The sequence below is a fragment of the Rhinoderma darwinii genome, unplaced genomic scaffold (genome assembly GCF_050947455.1).
Source record: "Rhinoderma darwinii isolate aRhiDar2 unplaced genomic scaffold, aRhiDar2.hap1 Scaffold_4567, whole genome shotgun sequence".
NCBI classification, from domain to species: Eukaryota; Metazoa; Chordata; class Amphibia; order Anura; family Rhinodermatidae; genus Rhinoderma; species Rhinoderma darwinii.
Window position 1 is genome coordinate 11,877 of NW_027463978.1, and position 19,042 is coordinate 30,918.

A 19,042-nucleotide genomic window follows, 5' to 3' on the forward strand; every position below is an offset into this window, starting at 1 on the left:
ATACCATATATACCACTGACCACCAGACTCTGGAAACTATATGTACCACTGACCACGAGACTCTGGATACTATATGGACCACGAACCACCAGACTCTGTATACTGTATATATCACTGATCACAAGACTCTGGATACTATATGTACCGCTGACCATCAGACTCTGGATACTATGACGCTGGATACTATATGTACCACTGACCAACAGACTCTGGTGGTTCGTGGTCCATATAGTATCCAGAGTCTGTTGGTCAGTGGTACATATAGTATCCAGAGTCATAGTATCCAGAGTCTGATGGTCAACGGTACATATAGTATCCAGAGTCTTGTAATCCGTGATATATACAGTATACAGAGTCTGGTGGTTCGTGGTCCATATAGTATCCAGAGTCTGGTGGTCAGTGGTATATATAGTATCCAGAGTCTGTTGGTCAGTGGTACATATGGTATCCAGAGTCATAGTATCCAGAGTCTATTGGTCAGTGGTACATATAGTATCCAGAGTCATAGTATCCAGAGTCTGATGGTCAGCGGTACATATAGTATCCATAGTCTTGTGGTCAGTGATATATACAGTATACAGAGTCTTGTGGTTCGTGGTCCATATAGTATCCAGACTTTGTATACTGTATATACCACTGACCACCAGACTCTGGATATTATATGTACCTCTGACCACCAGACTGTGGATACTTTATGTACCACTGGCCACCAGACTTTGGATACTATATGTACCACTGACTATTGGAAACCACATGTAAGTAGATTGGGGTTAGTTCACCAGCACTGGATGAGGGTAAATTCTCTATCGGAGGCGGCTGTATGACAATAGAGACTAGTGATGAGGCCGGTCAGAGTTTGTGTTTAGTCAGTATTTACGTTAGTCGGCAGAGTCACAGGTGGAGTGAAACGCGTGGGGCGATGGGGGTGATGGACAGCACATTGAGTGGCGTCATCCTCATGTTCCATTGGTGTTGGTGCTGCAGGTTTCTTCCAGTGACATAACATATATGATCCCCGTATGGTAAGTTCTTTCTTACGTTTTTTCCTATATGACATTTTATGGCCTGTCACATATAGACACATAAAGGTGAGGTAACCAACAGGGCCACGGGCGTAACTAGGAAAGACTGGGCCCCATAGCAAACTTTTGACTGGGGCCCCCCCTCCCCTGGGTGTCACACAACCCCCCCCCCCTTGTAGATAGTGCCTTTTTTACAAACCCCCCTTTTGATAACGCCATACAGCCCCCCTGTAGATAACGCCATACAGCCCCCTTTGTAGATATCTACAGAGGGGGCTGTATGGCGCTATCTACAGAGGGGGCTGTATGGCGTTATCTACGGGGGGCTGTATGGCGTTATCTACGGGCGGACTGTATGGCGTTCCCTACAGGGGGGGGTGTATGGCGTTCCCTACAGGGGGGGGACTGTATGGCATTCCCTACAGGGGGGGACTGTATGGCGTTCCCTACAGGGGGGGCTGTATGGCACTATCTACAGGGGGAGGCTGTATGGCGCTATCTACAGAGGGGCTGTATGGTGCTATCTATAGGGGGGCTGTATGGCGTTATCTACAGGGGGACTGTATGGCATTATCTACGGGGGGGCTGTATGGCGTTCCCTACAGAGGGGGCTGTCTGGCGTTATCTACAGGGGGGACTGTATGGTGTTACCTACATGGAGTCTGTATGGCTTTCCCTACAGGGGGGGGTCTGTAGGGAACACCATACAGCCTTCCCTGTAGGGAACGCCATACAGCCCCCCTGTAGGGAACGCCATACAGCGTCCCCCCTGTAGGGAACGCCATACAACGTCCCCCCCTGTAGGGAACGCCCTACAGCGTCGTCTCCCCTGTAGGGAACGCCATACAGCGTCGTCCCCCCGGTAGGGAATACCATATTGCGTCCTCCCTTAGGGAACGCCATACAGCCCCCCCCCTGTAGGGAACGCTAGACAGCCCCCCCCTGTAGGGAACGCCATACAGCGTCTCCCCCCTGTAGGGAACGCCATACAGCGTCCCCCCTCCTAAAAAAATGCGACCTACAGTGTGTCCTAATAAAAGACATGTATCCCCTATCCACAGCAGCGATAGGGAGAACGGGGGACTGAAAGTCCCCCTGAAGTTCTCCATGACTAACCTCTGACTTCCCGCGTCTGCGCAGCTCACTAAAAATTAAAGGAGCGCTTGTCACGCATGCGCACAAGCGGGACCGGTGCTCCATTCATTTCTCCGGAACTGCTGACACAGACCCCGGAAGTCCGAGGTTTGTGATGGAGAACTTCAGGGGACTTTCAGTCCCCCGTTATCCCTATCGCTGCCAGCGATCACGCATGTATCCCCTATCCTGTGGATATCCTGTGGCTAGGGGATACATGTCTTTTGTTTAATGGCAGAGCGGGGAGATACCTCCCTGCTCTGCCGTACTGTTCAGTGGCGTCTCGCTGTAGCAGCCATAGCGGCTGCTAGCGGAGCCTCCGGCCATGGTGGGGGCCCGTGCCGGCGGGCGACACGGGCCCCCTCATGCCACGGGCCCCGTAGCAGCCACTACTGCTGCTACGGCGGAAGTTACGCCACTGACCAGGGCCGTATTTACCATTAGATACCTGCGGGCACCAGATCACTGTAGTACTACCGATAATGAATCCTCTTCCTGTGTGTTTTCCGATTTTATGTAACTAAAGCTTAATCGCTGTATAAATGAAAAGTTCTACAACTTCCTAATCTACTTTATGTTTCTTAGCTGAGAGCAGGACTAGCGATGTACAGGTTCACTGCATCTGAATGTAAGCAAGAGTGTCCTCATTCACTGACAGCAAACAGATCTTGAAAATGGTGAGTAATTGAAACATAAATGATATTATAAAGTTGTAGAACTTCTCATGTATACAGGAATAAAGTATTTATTATACGGGGGCATGGCTGTAAATATGCCCCCGGATATGACGACTCCTTGTATAGACCAGTCCTATTGGATCTCTCGGTGTGGACGTCTCTGCAGGGGATTTTTCTTCTTCATGAATGTTGATCTCTGGTGTGAAGGATCTGGTAACAGGAGCATCCATGAGGTGAGGGCCCTGACTGTAGGGGGCAGCATTGTAGCCGATCCTCCATCCCCCACTGTGCCCCATTCAGTGTATCCCGTTTAGATAATCCTCCACAATCTAAATAGCCTGTACGTCAGCTCTCTCCTGCACTGATACATTGTAACAAACTCTCACTTATCATTATATAACCATTAAAGCTGTTTTCTGGTTTGGAAAACCCATTTTCAAATGCCCTATTAGGGAATTTTGGGGTAATAGTGTGGGTTCCCCCGTTCAGGACCCTGATTAATTATCCAGAATGGAGAGGGGCAACAAACATCATCTCCTGCTCAGGAGGACCATCACATCCATGTATTACATGCCCAGCCCGGTGATTATAGAACTGTGTAATACTTTACTTCCCCTTTAGAGATGCTGTAGGGAAATTAAACTCTTGCAGCAAGTTCCCCCACAGATTACTGGACCCCTCTAGCAAAACGGTATTGTAAAAACCGGACAACCCCTGTAAGGCTCTGTTCACACCACATTTGGGCTTTAAATCTGACATATACCTTTAAAGTGTAGCTAAACGTTTGACAAACTTCTGACATGTCATAGTGACATAGTGACACGTCAGAAGATTGGATTGGTGGGGGTCCGAGCACTGAGACCCCCACCAATCACTAGAATGAAGCAGCTGAAGCCCCCGTGTGAGCGCTCAGTCGCTTCGTGTTTGTTCGGCTTTTTCCAGAAATAAATGTATCGGTGAACGGACTCAATAGAAAGTCTATGAGCCGATACATTTTTCCGGAAAAAGCCGAACAGACAGGAAGCGGCTGAGCGCTCACACGAGACCTTCAGCTGCTTCGTTCTAGTGATTGGTGGGGGTCTCAGAGCTCGCACAACATTTACTACACAGAAGTCCAATGGGAATAAAGACAAGCACAAAGATGTAGGGGGTAAAAGGAAAGTTTTATTTACAGATAAGGGAAGGTTATATTTTATTATTAGGAGATTATTCTAGAAGTATTAAGACTACTATTATTATATACTGTGTATATGTATGTGTCATCTATTTATCTATTATACTAAACCTATCTAAAGGCCGTGGTGATCCAGAGGAAGGCGAAAACCCCCTGTGAGGAATGAGCCAATTGTCCTCATATTAGGGGGGAAAATTCCTTCCTGACCCCAAATATGGCGATCAGAATAATCCCAGGATCAAAGGCTGAAGTGTAACATGTGTAATATGGGGAAAGACTAGGGGAAAATTATTCATTTATTTATTAGTATTTTTAATGAACTGCTGTATTTATTTATGTGTAAACTATAAATTGTATTAAATTAAGATTTATTTTTAATTATTTTCTATATTTATATTATGTTACTTATGTGTGTTACTACTTATTACTCTATCATCCTAAACCTATTTAAGGCCGTGTTGATCCAGAGGAAGGCGAAAACCCCCTTTGAGGAATGAGCCAATTGTCCTCATATTAAGGGGGGAAAATTCCTTCCTGACCCCAAATATGGCGATCAGAATAATCCCAGGATCAAAGGCTAAAGTCTAATCTAAATGTACTATGTGTCTATATGCGGGTGTCTATACTTATCATGTAGTGTGGTGTCTATACTTATTATATAGTGGGGTGATGTGGGTGATGTGAGTGATGTGGGTGATGTGGGTGCATTACTTACCTGGCCTGTGCTGAGGTGAGATCAGGTATAATGGCCGCTCCGGCCCCAGGACTACAACATGCGGCTATTATTCCTGATCTCCCCAGATGGAAACTAAGCACAGGCCGCTCCTGGGGGGTGTAGAGGATCTTCAGGCTGGAGTGATGTCAGATGCCTGCCTGGGATTGGAGGATGGCAAGTCAAGGCTCTGGTGCAGCAGCAAGATGGCAGAGGTGTGGCATGAAGATGGTAAGGAGAGAGATGATGGTCTGGGCAGCCGAGGTGACATACAGCAGCAGAGACTTGAGGCGCGGGTCAGGAGGCATGAAGTTCTGGGCCCTTGTCCTGAGATCTTATCGGGTCCAGCTTGGTGACATGAAGCTGAACCCGGCCAAGGGGTGAAGGGCTTTGTTATTCTCTGGCCACTTCAGATGTTGGTTCTCCAGAACGGGCACAAATGGTGTAAATGGTGGCTGTGCCCTCCTCTCCTGCAGTTCCTCCCAGCCGATGGTGGAGAAGAATGGATGCTCTCTGATGTTCCCGCACACACCGAGGCGCCTCTTAGAATTTTTACGGACCAGTCTCTTGGTCAGATGTTTCACGTCAGGATTAAGCCAAGTTGGAAATTTAGGCTTCGCGGTGGTGATGGCTTTGATAGCCATTTGCCTGACGGGGCCGTTGTAAAATGGGGAGCGTCCTGCTGCCATCCTGGACACCACAATCCCCAGGCTCCACCAGTCAACTGCGGAGCCGTATTTTTTTCTAAGAAGCACCTCGGGGGCCATGTAATGCAACGTTCCCGACACTCCACGGATCTTATTGGAGGCGGTGACGCCATCTTGGGCCAATCCCAGGTCGATGATACGGACGTGGCCATCTGCATCCAACATTATATTCTCCGGCTTTAGATCTCTGCAAAGAAATAAGACGAGAGAATGACAAATCCGCCCAGTGATCCAGGAGACGGGGGATGGGTCATTGCACCACCAAGCAGAATAGCCATTCAGGAGTGTAGGAAAGCTGGGTGCACTGTTTCCAGCATGTAAAGGAGAATGAAAGAAGGGGGAAGTTCTGCTTACCGGTGGACGATGTTGTGTCCATGGAGGAACTGGAGGCCACATATCATCTCTGCTGTGTAGAATCTGATGGGGAGAACAGAGCGGAGTCTCAATGTCATGAAATCTTCCTCTATCAATTCCCTAATATCATGTTATGATGGAGTGTGTGCGGTCTCTAGCAGAGAGGAGGCGCTGATTATGGCAGCCTGTATTCTGCATTCTCTGTATTATCCTTCATCTGACCTCCCCCCTCACCTTTTCTTCTTTCCACCCCCCTCAGTCTCCTGATTATTTACTCGCCTTACGTTGCCGATGTTCAAGCAGCCGCACATCCTGATCAAAGCCTCCAGGCTGCCACCGGACAGATACTCCGTGATAAAAAATGCCCGCTCCTCAGATTGATGTGCGGCATAGAGGTGGCATAGGAACGGGCAGTGTCTGGCCGCTAGGAGTATCCGCCGCTCTCTCATAATTTCGTCCGTATTGTCCCGTTTGGTGATCATTTTTACGGCCATGTAGGTGTTTCGGCCGGGGACTGATGCCAGGACCACCTGAGGAAAACAAATGGAGATTCCTCATGAGAAGAAGAAGGAACAGAGGTGGACAGAGAGGTGGGTCAGTCGAGTAGTGCCCAGGACTCTACAGCAGAACAAAGCTGAGCTCCCAGCATAATGCAGTGTCTGCTGTTGGGCCCTGTATGGAGAGGTCTTCACGCCTAACCCACATTTGACATAATTATCTTAGTTGGTGGGGGTAGTAAGGAGCAGGATCATACGCTATAATAGCGACCGTGGCATCTAAACAGTTAAATAGAGGTAAGCTCCCGCTGTCACCCCATAACCCCTACCCGCAACGCGATCACAGTGTGTAGATAGTTGTCATGGCAGCCAGGGGGCCTAATGAAGACCCCAAGGTCTGCCAACTTGGTCCTCCTACTAAGCTTAATAGGGGGAGGCTAAAAGAACAATTCAAGCGATACATAAATATTGCAGTCAAAATAAAGAAATAAACTTTTTTCTATTTCGTTTTGTTTAGCTCCTCGAAAAATGGAATAAAAAGTTAAAAAGTGATTAAAAGTTTTATGTAACCCGAAATAGCACCAATAAACAGTACAGCTCGCCCCACAAAAAACAAGTCCTCACACCGCCCCATCAACAGAAAAATAAAAAAAATTCGGGGTTTCAGAATATGGAGACACAACAAATTAATGTTTTTACAAATTGTTTTTATTGGATAAAAAGTATAAAAAATAAACCAATATAATTTTGGTATCCCCGTTATTGTACTGACCCGCAGAATAAAGGTAACGTGTCATTTTTACCACTTAGTTAACACCATAAAAGCCAAATTATTAAACCAATGGAGGAATTGCTGTTTTTTTTTTTTTTGCTATTTCACCTAAAAAAAAACAGCCTTTTACAATGTTCCCAGTAAATGATATGGAACATTGAATGGAGCCATTAAAAACGACAACTCGTGCCCCCAAAAATCAAAATCTCTCATATGTCGACAGAAAAATACTAAAATGAAAAACTAAAGTAGTGGTTATGGGGGCAGGAATACTTCTGGATGTCCTATTAGGCATCCCATAGGAGAACACTACACCCATCATCCATCCAGCATAACATGGTGACAACAGAGAACAATTGATGGAGATAAAAGGTCAACTTTAGGTTTACCACCCTATAAAATGAAATATTTCGATATTATACTCACTTTGCCAAAGCTGCCCCTACCCAGGACCTGGTGGATGGTGAAGCGGCTGATGGTAAGCCTGGCATAGGGGCTGGATGTTCCAGGGTCTTGGCTGCTCCCAGGTCTTGGCTCCTCATCCTCCAATCCTCTGTCCTTGGCTCCTCTCCTCTTCTTCTTGAATCCGGTGACGCTGTCCTCCTCCCTCTTCCTCTTCTCCTCTTCTCTCTTCTCGCCGTCTTCTCCATGTCCATTGGACGCCATTTTCACCAATATCTTCCTACCTGTAGACTTCAGTCCGATCGCTGCCGTCGACAGTTGAAAGTAAACGGCAGTTGGTCGTGTGCAGGTCACGTGATGTCAGAGGTCATGGAATCCTCAGGTGGCACCTGCCTGGCAGTAACCTGCTCTGCCATGTCTGATGTGGGCATCATGAGTGCCAGTCTAGTGTCCAGAGCTGTGTTTCCCAACCAGGGTTTCTTATGGCCTGGTCAGGGGTCTGCAGAACACAGTAGCAATACATGCCACTCCTACAGTAGAGATAAACAACGGTTATTTGCTCAGGTTATTGGCAAAACCCTTTTCATCCACAATATAGAATCTGGGTTTATATTTAGGGGTCTGTATTTATTTAGGGGTCCGGTCTGGGGTCTGTATTTATTTAGGGGTCTGGTTTGGAGTCTGTATTTATTTAGGGGTTCCGTATGGGGTCTGTATTTATTTAGGGGTCTAGTCTGGGGTCTGTATTTATTTAGGGGACTGGTCTGTGGTCTTCATTGATTTAGGGGTCTGGTCTGGGGTCTGTATTTATTTAGGGGTCTGCTCTGGGGTCTGCATTTATTTAGGGGTCTAGTCTGGGGTCTGTATTTATTTAGGGGTCTGGTCTGGGGTCTGTATTTATTTAGGGGTCTGGTTTGGAGTCTGTATTCATTTAGGGGTCTAGTCTGGGGTCTGTATTTATTTAGGGGTCCAGTCTGGGGTGTGTATTTATTTAGGGGTCCGGTCTGGGGTCTGAATTTATTTAGGTGTCTGGTCTGGGGTTTGTAAATATTTAGGGGTCGGGTCTGGGGTCTGTAATTATTTAGGGGTCTGGTCTGTGGTCTCCATTGATTTAGTGCTCTGCTCTGGGGTCTATTTATTTAGGGGTCTGGTTTGGAGTCTGTATTCATTTAGGGGTCTAGTCTGGGGTCTGTATTTATTTAGGAGTCCAGTCTGGGGTGTGTATTTATTTAGGGGTCCGGTCTGGGGTCTGAATTTATTTAGGTGTCTGGTCTGGGGTTTGTAAATATTTAGGGGTCGGGTCTGGGGTCTGTAATTATTTAGGGGTCTGGTCTGTGGTCTCCATTGATTTAGTGCTCTGCTCTGGGGTCTATTTATTTAGGGGTCTGGTTTGGAGTCTGTATTCATTTAGGGGTCTAGTCTGGGGTCTGTATTTATTTAGGGGTCCAGTCTGGGGTGTGTATTTATTTAGGGGTCCGGTCTGGGGTCTGAATTTATTTAGGTGTCTGGTCTGGGGTTTGTAAATATTTAGGGGTCGGGTCTGGGGTCTGTAATTATTTAGGGGTCTGGTCTGTGGTCTCCATTGATTTAGTGCTCTGCTCTGGGGTCTATTTATTTAGGGGTCTGGTTTGGAGTCTGTATTCATTTAGGGGTCTAGTCTGGGGTTTGTATTTATTTAGCGGTCCGGTCTGGGGTCTGAATCTATTTAGGTGTCTGGTCTGGGGTCTGTATTTATTTAGGGGTCTGGTCTGGGGTCTGTATTCTTTTAGGGGTCTAGTCTGGGGTCTGTATTCTTTTAGGGGTCTAGTCTGGGGTCTGTATTCTTTTAGGGGTCTAGTCTGGGGTCTGTATTTATTTAGGGGTCCAGTCTGTGGTCTGTATTTTTTTAGGGGTCCAGTCTGAGGTCTGTGTGATTTAAGGGTCCGGTCTGTAGTCTGAATTCATTTAGGGGTCTCTTCTGGGGTCTGTAATTATTTAGTGGTCTGGTCTGTGGTCTGCATTGTTTTAGGGGTCTGTAATTATTTAGGGGTCTGGTCTGTGGTCTGCATTGATTTAAGGGTCTGGTCTGGGGTCTGTATTTATTTAGGGGTCCAGTCTGGGGTCTGCATTTATTTAGGGGTCTAGCTCGGGGTCTGTATTTATTTAGGGGTCCACTCTGGGGTCTGTATTTTATTAGGGGTCCGGTCTGTAGTCTGAATTCATTTAGGGGTCTGGTCTGGGGTCTGTATTTATTTAGGGGTCCAGTCTGGGGTCTGCATTTATTTAGGGGTCTAGCTCGGGGTCTGTATTTATTTAGGGGTCCACTCTGGGGTCTGTATTTTATTAGGGGTCCGGTCTGTAGTCTGAATTCATTTAGGGGTCTGGTCTGGGGTCTGTAATTATTTAGTGGTCTGGTCTGTGGTCTGCATTGTTTTAGGGTTACCAGTACTATATTTTCTTACGACTATATTTCTTGTCGTCTTTGGACATACTTGGCCCCAATCGGCCCTGATTGCTTATTATTCTTGATCATCCACTGACTTCAATCTATCTGAGATATGGTACTGCTGTACATCTGCGATTCTTACTTACTTTTTGCTCTTACATAGATATCGCTTCCATTACCAGTACTATATTTTATTACGACTATATTTTTGTCATCTTTGGACATACTTGGCCCTAATCAGCCCTGATTTCAATTGAATATCACTTCTCGATCTTATCATATGCATGTTTCACTTCTGCTGTTATAACGTAACATGTACACAGTGACATTATACTCTTACCCGGTTTTTCACTGATTTTGACGTCTTTTGTTGTGTGACTCATCCCCTGTTCTACTTTTTAATTGTCTCATGTATGTAATTTAATAAAAATTTGTATATTTTTTCAAATATCGTGTGCTGAAGTCGATCATATTTTCTTGGTTTAATCTCATGTAAATTGTTGATCGATGCACCAAGTATATCTTGGTTTTCACTCAGGATTCAATATAGTGCATGTAATATAGTCAGCAACGATGCTTTACAGTTTATTACCTATTACCTCTTTGAGCACTATTTTTTATTGAATTCTGTCTGTTGGTATTCTATCGGATTGTTTTAGGGGTCTGTAATTATTTAGGGGTCCGGTCTGGGGCCTGTATTTATTTAGTGGTCTGGTCTGGGGTCTGTATGTATTTAGGGGTCTGGTCTGGGGTCTGTATTTATTTAGGGGTCTGGTCTGGGGTCTGTATTTATTTAGAGGTCTGGTCTGGGGTCTGTATTTATTTAGGGGTCCGGTCTAGCATCTGTATTTATTTAGGAGTCTGGTCTGGGGTCTGTATTTATTTAGGGGTCTGGTCTGGGGTCTGCATTTATTTAGTGGTCTGGTCTGGGGTCTGTATTTATTTAGGGGTCTGGTCTGGGGTCTGTATTTATTTAGAGGTCTGGTCTGGGGTCTGTATTTATTTAGGGGTCCGGTCTAGCGTCTGTATTTATTTAGGAGTCTGGTCTGGGGTCTGTATTTATTTAGGGGTCTGGTCTGGGGTCTGTAATTATTTAGGGGTCTGGTCTGGGGTCTGTATTTATTTAGGGGTCTGGTCTGGGGTCTGCATTTATTTAGGGGTCTGGTCTGGGTCTGTATTTATTTAGGGGTCTAGTCTTGGGTCTGTATTTATTTAGGGGTCTAGTCTTGGATCTGTATTTATTTAGGGGTCTGGTCTGTGGTCTGTATTTATTTAGGGAACTGGTCTGGGGTCTGTATTTATTTAGGGGTCTAGTCTTGGGTCTATATTTATTTAGGGGTCCGTTCTGGAGGACTAATCAGTCTCTAGAACAATATTTAAGGTGTTTTATCTCTGACTGTCAATATGATTGGGTCTCCTTCATTTCCCTCGCCAAATTTTCCCTTAATAACCGGGTCAGTCACTCATCAGAGGTCTCCCCATTTTTCTGTAATTTTGGGTTTAATCCACGGTTCTCCTCTGTTTCACCTGGTGGTTCCAACAATCCCGAGGTAGATCTCGTTCATCGGGAACTGTCCACAGTCTGGGCCCAGGTTCAGAAGAAACTAGAGGCGTCCCAGAGCATACAAAAGCAAAGCACCACACACTTTTCAAAAAAGTGCCAAAGGCAGCGTAAACTGACCAAAAACGTTCCCGCAAATTGCGACTTTTGGGACTTTTCTATCCCAGATAAGCGGCTTAGCAAGGTTAATAAATTCTCCTCTAAGGCTACAGACAGTAATACAATATTTTAATGCAAGGATGTGTACACTCAGTGTCTGACTGAGGTACCTTGGACCTACCAAAGGAAATAATTCTTGGGGGTCTACACTTCCACTATATAGAAATAATGTGAACACTCTTAATTGTGTACTAAAAACGTGTGTAGTAAAACAAAGACCAATATTCCCACCATATAGTGACAGATATCAGTCCTACACAGGCATTCTGCAGACCATATACACTACCGTTCAAAAGTTTAGGGTCACTTAGAAATTTCCTTATTTTTGAAAGAAAAGCACAGTTTTTTTCAATGAAGATAACATTAAATTAATCAGAAATACACTCTATACATTGTTAATGTGGTAAATGACTATTCTAGCTGCAAACATCTGGTTTTTAATGCAATATCTACATAGGTGTATAGAGGCCCATTTCCAGCAACCATCACTCCAGTGTTCTAATGGTGCATTGTGTTTGCTAACTGTGTTAGAAGGCTAATGGATGATTAGAAAACACTTGAAAACCCTTGTGCAATTATGTTAGCACCGCTGTAAACAGTTTTGCTGTTTAGAGGAGCCATAAAACTGACCTTCCTTTGAGCTAGTTGAGAATCTGGAGCATCACATTTGTGGGTTCGATTAAACTCTCAAAATGGCTAGAAAAATAGAGCTTTCATGTGAAACTCGACAGTCTATTCTTGTTCTTAGAAATGAAGGCTATTCCATGCGAGAAATTGCCAAGAAACTGCAGATTTCCTACAACGGTGTGTACTACTCCCTTCAGAGGACAGCACAAACAGGCTCTAACCAGAGTAGAAAGAGAAGTGGGAGGCCCCGCTGCACAACTGAGCAACAAGACAAGTACATTAGAGTCTCTAGTTTGAGAAATAGACGCCTCACGGGCCCTCAACTGGCAGCTTCATTAAATAGTACCCGCAAAACGCCAGTGTCAACGTCTACAGTGAAGAGGTGACTCCGGGATGCTGGCCTTCAGGGCAGAGTGGCAAAGAAAAAGCCTTATCTGAGACTGGCTAATAAAAGGAAAAGATTAATATGGGCAAAAGCACACAGACATTGGACAGAGGAAGATTGGAAAAAAGTGTTATGGACAGACGAATCGAAGTTTGAGGTGTTTGGATCACACAGAAGAACATTTGTGAGACGCATGACTTGCCTAAGTAGAGTCGTGTGTTATTGAACCTTCTACTTATCCTTTCTTTTATCACCCCTACCTCTAAGAAAAGACACGTGACAACCGAGGTTGAATGTGAAATGGCCACAGAATTCGGATAACTAATTAGGAATCCAACCAGAGAATTCCTCCTATAATTCACATGACCCAACATGGGTCAGTATCATAAATAACAATTAACATTAACATTAATCCGAGCAGGGGAAGTCCTTGAAGCCATTTTTAGAAATGTTTTACCTCGAGTTAGCCATCTGCAACCACCACCAACAATTTACCTCCAGCCGTAAACCAGCTCGGAGGCACCGCTCACCTCTGCAGATGGCTCCAACCACCAGAAGACCACTTGAAAGGGATAATACCCTATGAAGTCTTCAAACCATGTACCTTTTTTGGGGGACGCATACCCCCAATGCGACCCCCCCACCATTTCGTACTGATCAACCTCAAGGACTCCCCCCGCCACAGCGAAACAGGCCTTGACCACCTTAAGCCTGTGAGTTCCGCCACACCACCAACGCCCTTTCAATTCCTTCTGCTAGTGCCAGGCTCCACAAATCAATCCCAACCTTGGTCAGATGCACCCCATCACTCCTCCAGTAATTACCTACTCCTGACTCCAAATCCCTGTGCCGCACACAAATGCCCCCATTCTTGGCCACAAAACGGGACACTGCCCGATTCACTTTTATGCGAGCCTTATTAATCCACCGACCTAGCCAGCCGCCAATGCTTCCTTGGAACTATGTCCGACCAAACTATCACTAGGCCGGGATAAGATGCCCACAAACACAACATATCATGTTTGATATCCCACACCAACTCCCGAAAAGGGCGAACCCCCAAATCATTTCCCCCCACGTGCAATACCAGGACTTCCGGAACCTTATCCAGCCGAGAGTATGTCTGAAACTCTGCTAAAACCCGTCTCCACAACATACCTCTAAATCCCAGCCAATGCAAAACCGCGTCCTGCTGCGGAATGCGCAGCTGACGGCCGTCAGGGCGGACGTCCGCCCTCAAGGCCCCTCAATGCATGTAAAAGTGTCCTAACAACCACACAAGGCACGGGAGCTGATCTGAAACGAAAAAATACAGCACACACACTTTTAACAACAAATAACAACATGACTCATAACAAATGAGGGCGCACGTAGGACCTAAACCTGTTGGACTCCCAACGGCCAATGTGCCGCACCCCCTCGTCGTCCAACCCCCAGCGCCCCGCTTCGGTTGCTGCGCCAATCCTAAAGGAGTGAGATCAGTAAGGGCCTGCAGCGACTCCGACCGCCACCAAGCATTTCTTAAATACTGCGCCAAATTGATATCTGGACAAAAATGACCCATTCTCGTGACGTAGCAACGGCAACACGGGCGACCCCACCTGTGGTTTAAAAGCATGCATACAGGCGACCGGACACATCGCCGATCCCGGGAGGGCAAACAAAGCTATGCGCTTTCCTCTGCCCGTTTGATCAGTTTTTGACCGCCGCAACCACAACTCGAGTCTATCCCCATATAGACCCACCTCCTCCAGTCTCAACCCCCCTGCCCGCTTGGTACTAGGTGAAACCAGCTTGCCAATTCGAAGTGCGCCAAAAAACGCTAAGGAAAATGCTAACTGAAATAACTCAACCTCGGACGAAGAACGACAGACAGACACTAGCGATATGCCCAAAGAACCGAGGAGAGCAAAAGACACGGGCTGTCTACGATCTGCTTCGACCCTACCTCGACGCAGACCCTTTAAAGCTTGTCCTACTAAAAATTCCTTAGACACATCCCGAAAACCCTGCAACTTAAAACCAAAAGCCAGTGCAGAAACGAAACGATTGACCTTAGCCAGGGAAAACCCCGCCTCCCAAGCGTCCCCCAACCAATACAAAAGTGCCACCAACCTGTCTTGATCCGGGCTGACGTTACCCAACTCTCTTACCCACTCCTCCCACTGCTTCCAACAAGCAGAATAAGCACTCCATGTCGTACGTGCCAATGACCTTTCAACCAATCGTTCTACGGGACCGAAACCAGATCCCAGAGATGTTCCGGACAAGCCAAACCGAGGTGCTCCGCTCCCGGTGCCAATTGACGAAATCGATCCCACTGCGAGCGAGAAAGAGCATCAGCGATACAATTCCGTACCCCCGGCACATGCACCGCGACCACCCACGCGTTCAACGACAAGCACACCAAAACTAAATGTCGCAACAATTGAACTACTGAAGGAGAGGATGCGGTGATGTTATTAATGGCCAGCACCACCTCCATGTTGTCGCAGTAAAAACTGACCTTCTTGTCCCTGAGCCTTTGTCCCCCCAAATGGTTGCCGCAACCACGATAGGGAACAGCTCGAGCAGGGCCAGATTCCGCGTGTGTCCGCTGGACACCCAGCTAGCCGGCCAGTTACCTGCACACCAAGGACCACCCCCGTACGCACCAAAACCACCTGCCCCAGCCGCATCCGTAAAAAAATTGAAATCACTCGTATCCTGCGCTGGAGCCATCCATAGAGAGCAACCATTATACTGACCAAGAAAATCATCCCAAAACTGAAGATCAGCCCGATGCTCCTCCCTGAGCCGCACAAAATGATGTGGCGCCCGAACCCCCGCCGTTGCTGCCGCCAAACGTCTACTAAAAACTCTCCCCATCGGCATAATCCGGCAAGCGAAATTCAACTTCCCCAGCAGAGACTGGAGATCGCGCAACGTCATCTTCTTCAACCTACAAGCCCGCCGTACCTCCTGACTCAATGACCTTAATTTATCCACAGGAAGTCGACACTCCATTGCCACCGAATCAATTTCAATTCCCAAAAAACAAATGGTAGAGACCGGGCCCTCAGTCTTTTCCGGCGCCAAGGGAATCCCAAAATCCTTCGCAACCTTCTGCAATGAATGCAGCAAATTACCGCAAATAGGCGAACCCCCCGGGCCGACGCACAAAAAATCATCCAGGTAATGTATCAAAGAGTCAACCCCGGCTACGCCCTTCGTCACCCATTCCACGAAGCTACTAAATGCCTCGAAATATGCGCAAGAAAGGGAACACCCCATAGGAAGATACCTATCCACATAAAAAGCCCCATTCCAAAAACAACCCAACAGCCGTTGGCTCTCTGGATGAACCGGCAACAACCGGAAAGCCGCCTCAATGTCGGTTTTTGCTAACAACGCGCCGGGCCCCGCTGCGCGAACTAGCCCCACCGCCTTGTCAAATGATGTGTACACTACAGAGAACAACTCATGATCAATCCCATCATTCACCGACGAACCCTTGGGAAAGGATAAATGCTGAATTAAACGAAATTTTTGGGGCTCCCGCTTTGGCACAATACCCAATGGGGACACCACTAAATCATTTATTGGCGGATCAACAAACGGCCCCGCCATGCGCCCCAACGAAACTTCTTTTAACAGTTTTTCCGACACGATCTCGGCATGCAAGTAAGCCGACTTAAGATTGCGCCGCGCAGGGCCGCCATCAGGAATTTCAGGGCCCCCTACAGCTACATTTTCTGGGCCCCCCTACCGTGGCACCGCCTGTTAACGGTACTCCGTCCAGTACTATATCATGGTACCCAGGGTCGCCATCAGGGGGGGTATTATGGGTACTGATGTGAGAGGCCCGGCCAAACCTAATTGAAAGGGGGGCCCGGCAAACTGCCGCGACTTGCCTTTGGTAGAAAAAAACCTGGCCCCTGCAATGGGGCCCGTTTTTTTCACCAAAAGAATGTCATGAGCTGCGGGCCCCCCTTTCAATTAGGTTTGGCCGGGCCTCTCACATCAGTACCCCTAATACCCCCCCTGATGGCGGCCCTGGGTAGCATGCGGGCCGTCAAACACCGCCGCCCGTGCGACCGATCACGCGCACCCGCAAACTCCCGCGCATGCGCACCGGCGACCGCCTGGAACCGCGCACCGAATTTTGAGGCAGATTTTGACCTGCCCACACTATCTTGCCGCGTTTTTTGCCTGCGGCGATTGAGGACAGCAGACAGAAAACGCAGCGAAAAATGCATTTTCTGCCTCCCATTGATTTCGATGGCAGGTCAGAGGCAGAACCGCGGCAAGAAAGGATGTGCTGCTTTTTCTTTTTTCCGCGACTGGCTCCCATTGATTTCAGATTAAATCAATGGGAGGCGGTTTTGGAAGTTTTTTGGTGCTGATTCTGACGCAGTGTCCGAGTCAATATCAAGGCCCAAAAACTCTGAACTGGGCCTTATTGTTAGGGCTTATTCAGACGAACGTGTAATACGTCCGTGAAACGTGTGTGATTTTCACGCGCCTTGCACGGACCTATGTTACTCTATGGTGCCGTGCGGACTGTCAGTGATTTTCACGCAGCGCGAGTCCGCTGCGTAAAACTCACGACATGTCCGATATTTGTGCATTGTTCGCGCATCACGCACCCATTGAAGTCAATGGGTGCGTGAAAATCACGCCCAGCACTTCCGCAGCCGTATAAACTATGAATGAAAACAGAAAAGCACCACGTGCTACAAACATACAAACAGAGTGTCATAATGATGGCGGCTGCGCGAAAATCACGCAGCCACGCATCATACGCTGCTGCCACACGGAGCTGTTATGGACCTTTTGCAAGCGCAAAACGCCACGTTTTTGCGCGCGCAAAAAGCACACGCTTGTGTAAATCCGGCCTTAGGGTAGGAACACACTAGGCATGAACACTGCGGATTTTATGCAACACATTTGATTGTGGAAAATCCGCAGCGTATTACAGTCGCAGCAGAGGGGGTGAGATATGAACAAATCTCATCCACACGCTGCAAAAATAATGGACCTGCAGTGTGGCTTTTTGGCTTTTTAAGTCGCAGTCAATGTATTCTGTGGGATCGCCGCTCCTCTGTTGCAGAAATGCTGCGGTTCTGCCGCAAAAATCACAAATGAGAAAAAAAAAAAAAAGGCACTTTTTTAAATTTATAAAAAATGTTTAGACTTGCCCCGGCCGTAGTCCTGGTGACGCGATCCTCTATTCTTAGCGCAGCCCGGCCTCCTGTCATGACGTTTCATCCCATGTGACTGCAGCGGTCACATGGTCTACAGCGTCATCCCAGGAGGCGGGGCTACATTCAGAAGAGAGAGATGCATCACCTAAACTACGGCCGGGGTAAGTCTAAACTTTTTTTTCCCTGCAGGATTCCCGCAGCGGACATGCCTCACCAAACCTGCGCCACTATTTGGTGCGGTTTTTCTGGCGGAATTCCCTGCGGCTCCCGGGATAAGCTGTGTAGTTTTACTCAGCATATCCACCTAGTGTGTCCCTTATGATGTCGCTCCTGGAGCTGCTGCCGGTCTCTAAATAGGCAGTTGGTCCAGTAGAATTTGGAATTATTTTTTTTTGTGAACCAGCTTAAAAAAATACAAAACTTTTGTGTTAGGGTTTGTTCACATCACTGTTCGCTTCCGCTCCGGGGTTCCTTCTGAGGTTTCTGTCGGGTGAACCCCGCAATGGAAAGTGAAAGTGATAGCACAGCTTCCGTTTCCATCACCATTAGCGCAGTCGACTGCGCTATTAATTCCGTCCGAAAACCAGCCGGAATGGTGACGAACGGAAACCATTAGCGATGTTTCCGTCACCATTGAGATCAATGGTGACTGAAACGGAAGCTGTGCTGTCACTTTCACTTTCCGTTGCGGGGTTCACCCGACAGAAACCTCAGACGGAACCCCGGAGCGGTGGTTCGTCACCATTCCGGCTGGTTTTCGGACGGAATAGCGCAGTCGACTGCGCTAATGGTGATGGAAACGGAAGCTGTGCTATCATGTTATCACTTTCACTTTCCGTTGCGGGGTTCACCCGACAGAAACCTCAGACGGAACCCCGGAGCGGAAGCGAACAGTGATGTGAACAGGCCCTAACACAAAAGTTTTGTATTTTTTTAAGCTGGTTCACAAAAAAAAATAATTCCAAATTCTACTGGACCAACTGCCTATTTAGAGACCGGCAGCAGCTCCAGGAGCGACATCATAAGGGACACACTAGGCGGATATGCTGAGTAAAACTCCACAGCTTATCCGCCCCGGAGGCCGCAGGGAATTCTGCCAGCAAAACCGCACCAAATAGCGGCGCAGGTTTCGTGAGGCATGTCCGCTGCGGGAATCCTGCAGGGAAAAAAAGTTTAGACTTGCCAGGGCCGTAGTCCTGGTGACGCATCTCTCTCTTCTGAACGTAGCCCCGCCTCCTGGGATGACGC

The 19,042-nt window shown here is 47.4% G+C and overlaps 1 protein-coding gene across 1 annotated transcript; it reads right to left on the bottom strand.

The window, feature by feature from the left end:
- Positions 1-4,332: 4,332 nt before the first annotated feature.
- On the bottom strand, positions 4,333-8,017 carry LOC142717600 (protein kinase C delta type-like). The gene is made up of 3 exons (XM_075848735.1): positions 7,476-8,017; positions 5,781-6,310; positions 4,333-5,613 (listed from the first exon to the last, which is right to left on the bottom strand). Exons 2-3 carry the CDS (start codon positions 5,876-5,878, stop codon positions 5,055-5,057), a joined length of 657 nt encoding a protein of 218 aa, XP_075704850.1. The 5' UTR covers positions 5,879-6,310; positions 7,476-8,017; the 3' UTR covers positions 4,333-5,054.
- Between the last annotated feature and the right edge of the window lie 11,025 nt (positions 8,018-19,042).

Bases quoted from the DNA above. Each gene is read 5' to 3' on its own strand.
- LOC142717600 (XM_075848735.1), bottom strand. From the start codon at position 5,878: ATGACATTGAGACTCCGCTCTGTTCTCCCCATCAGATTCTACACAGCA. The intron at 5,614-5,780 runs GTAAGCAGAACT...ATTTCTTTGCAG, and splicing joins GGACACAACATCGTCCACCG to AGATCTAAAGCCGGAGAATA.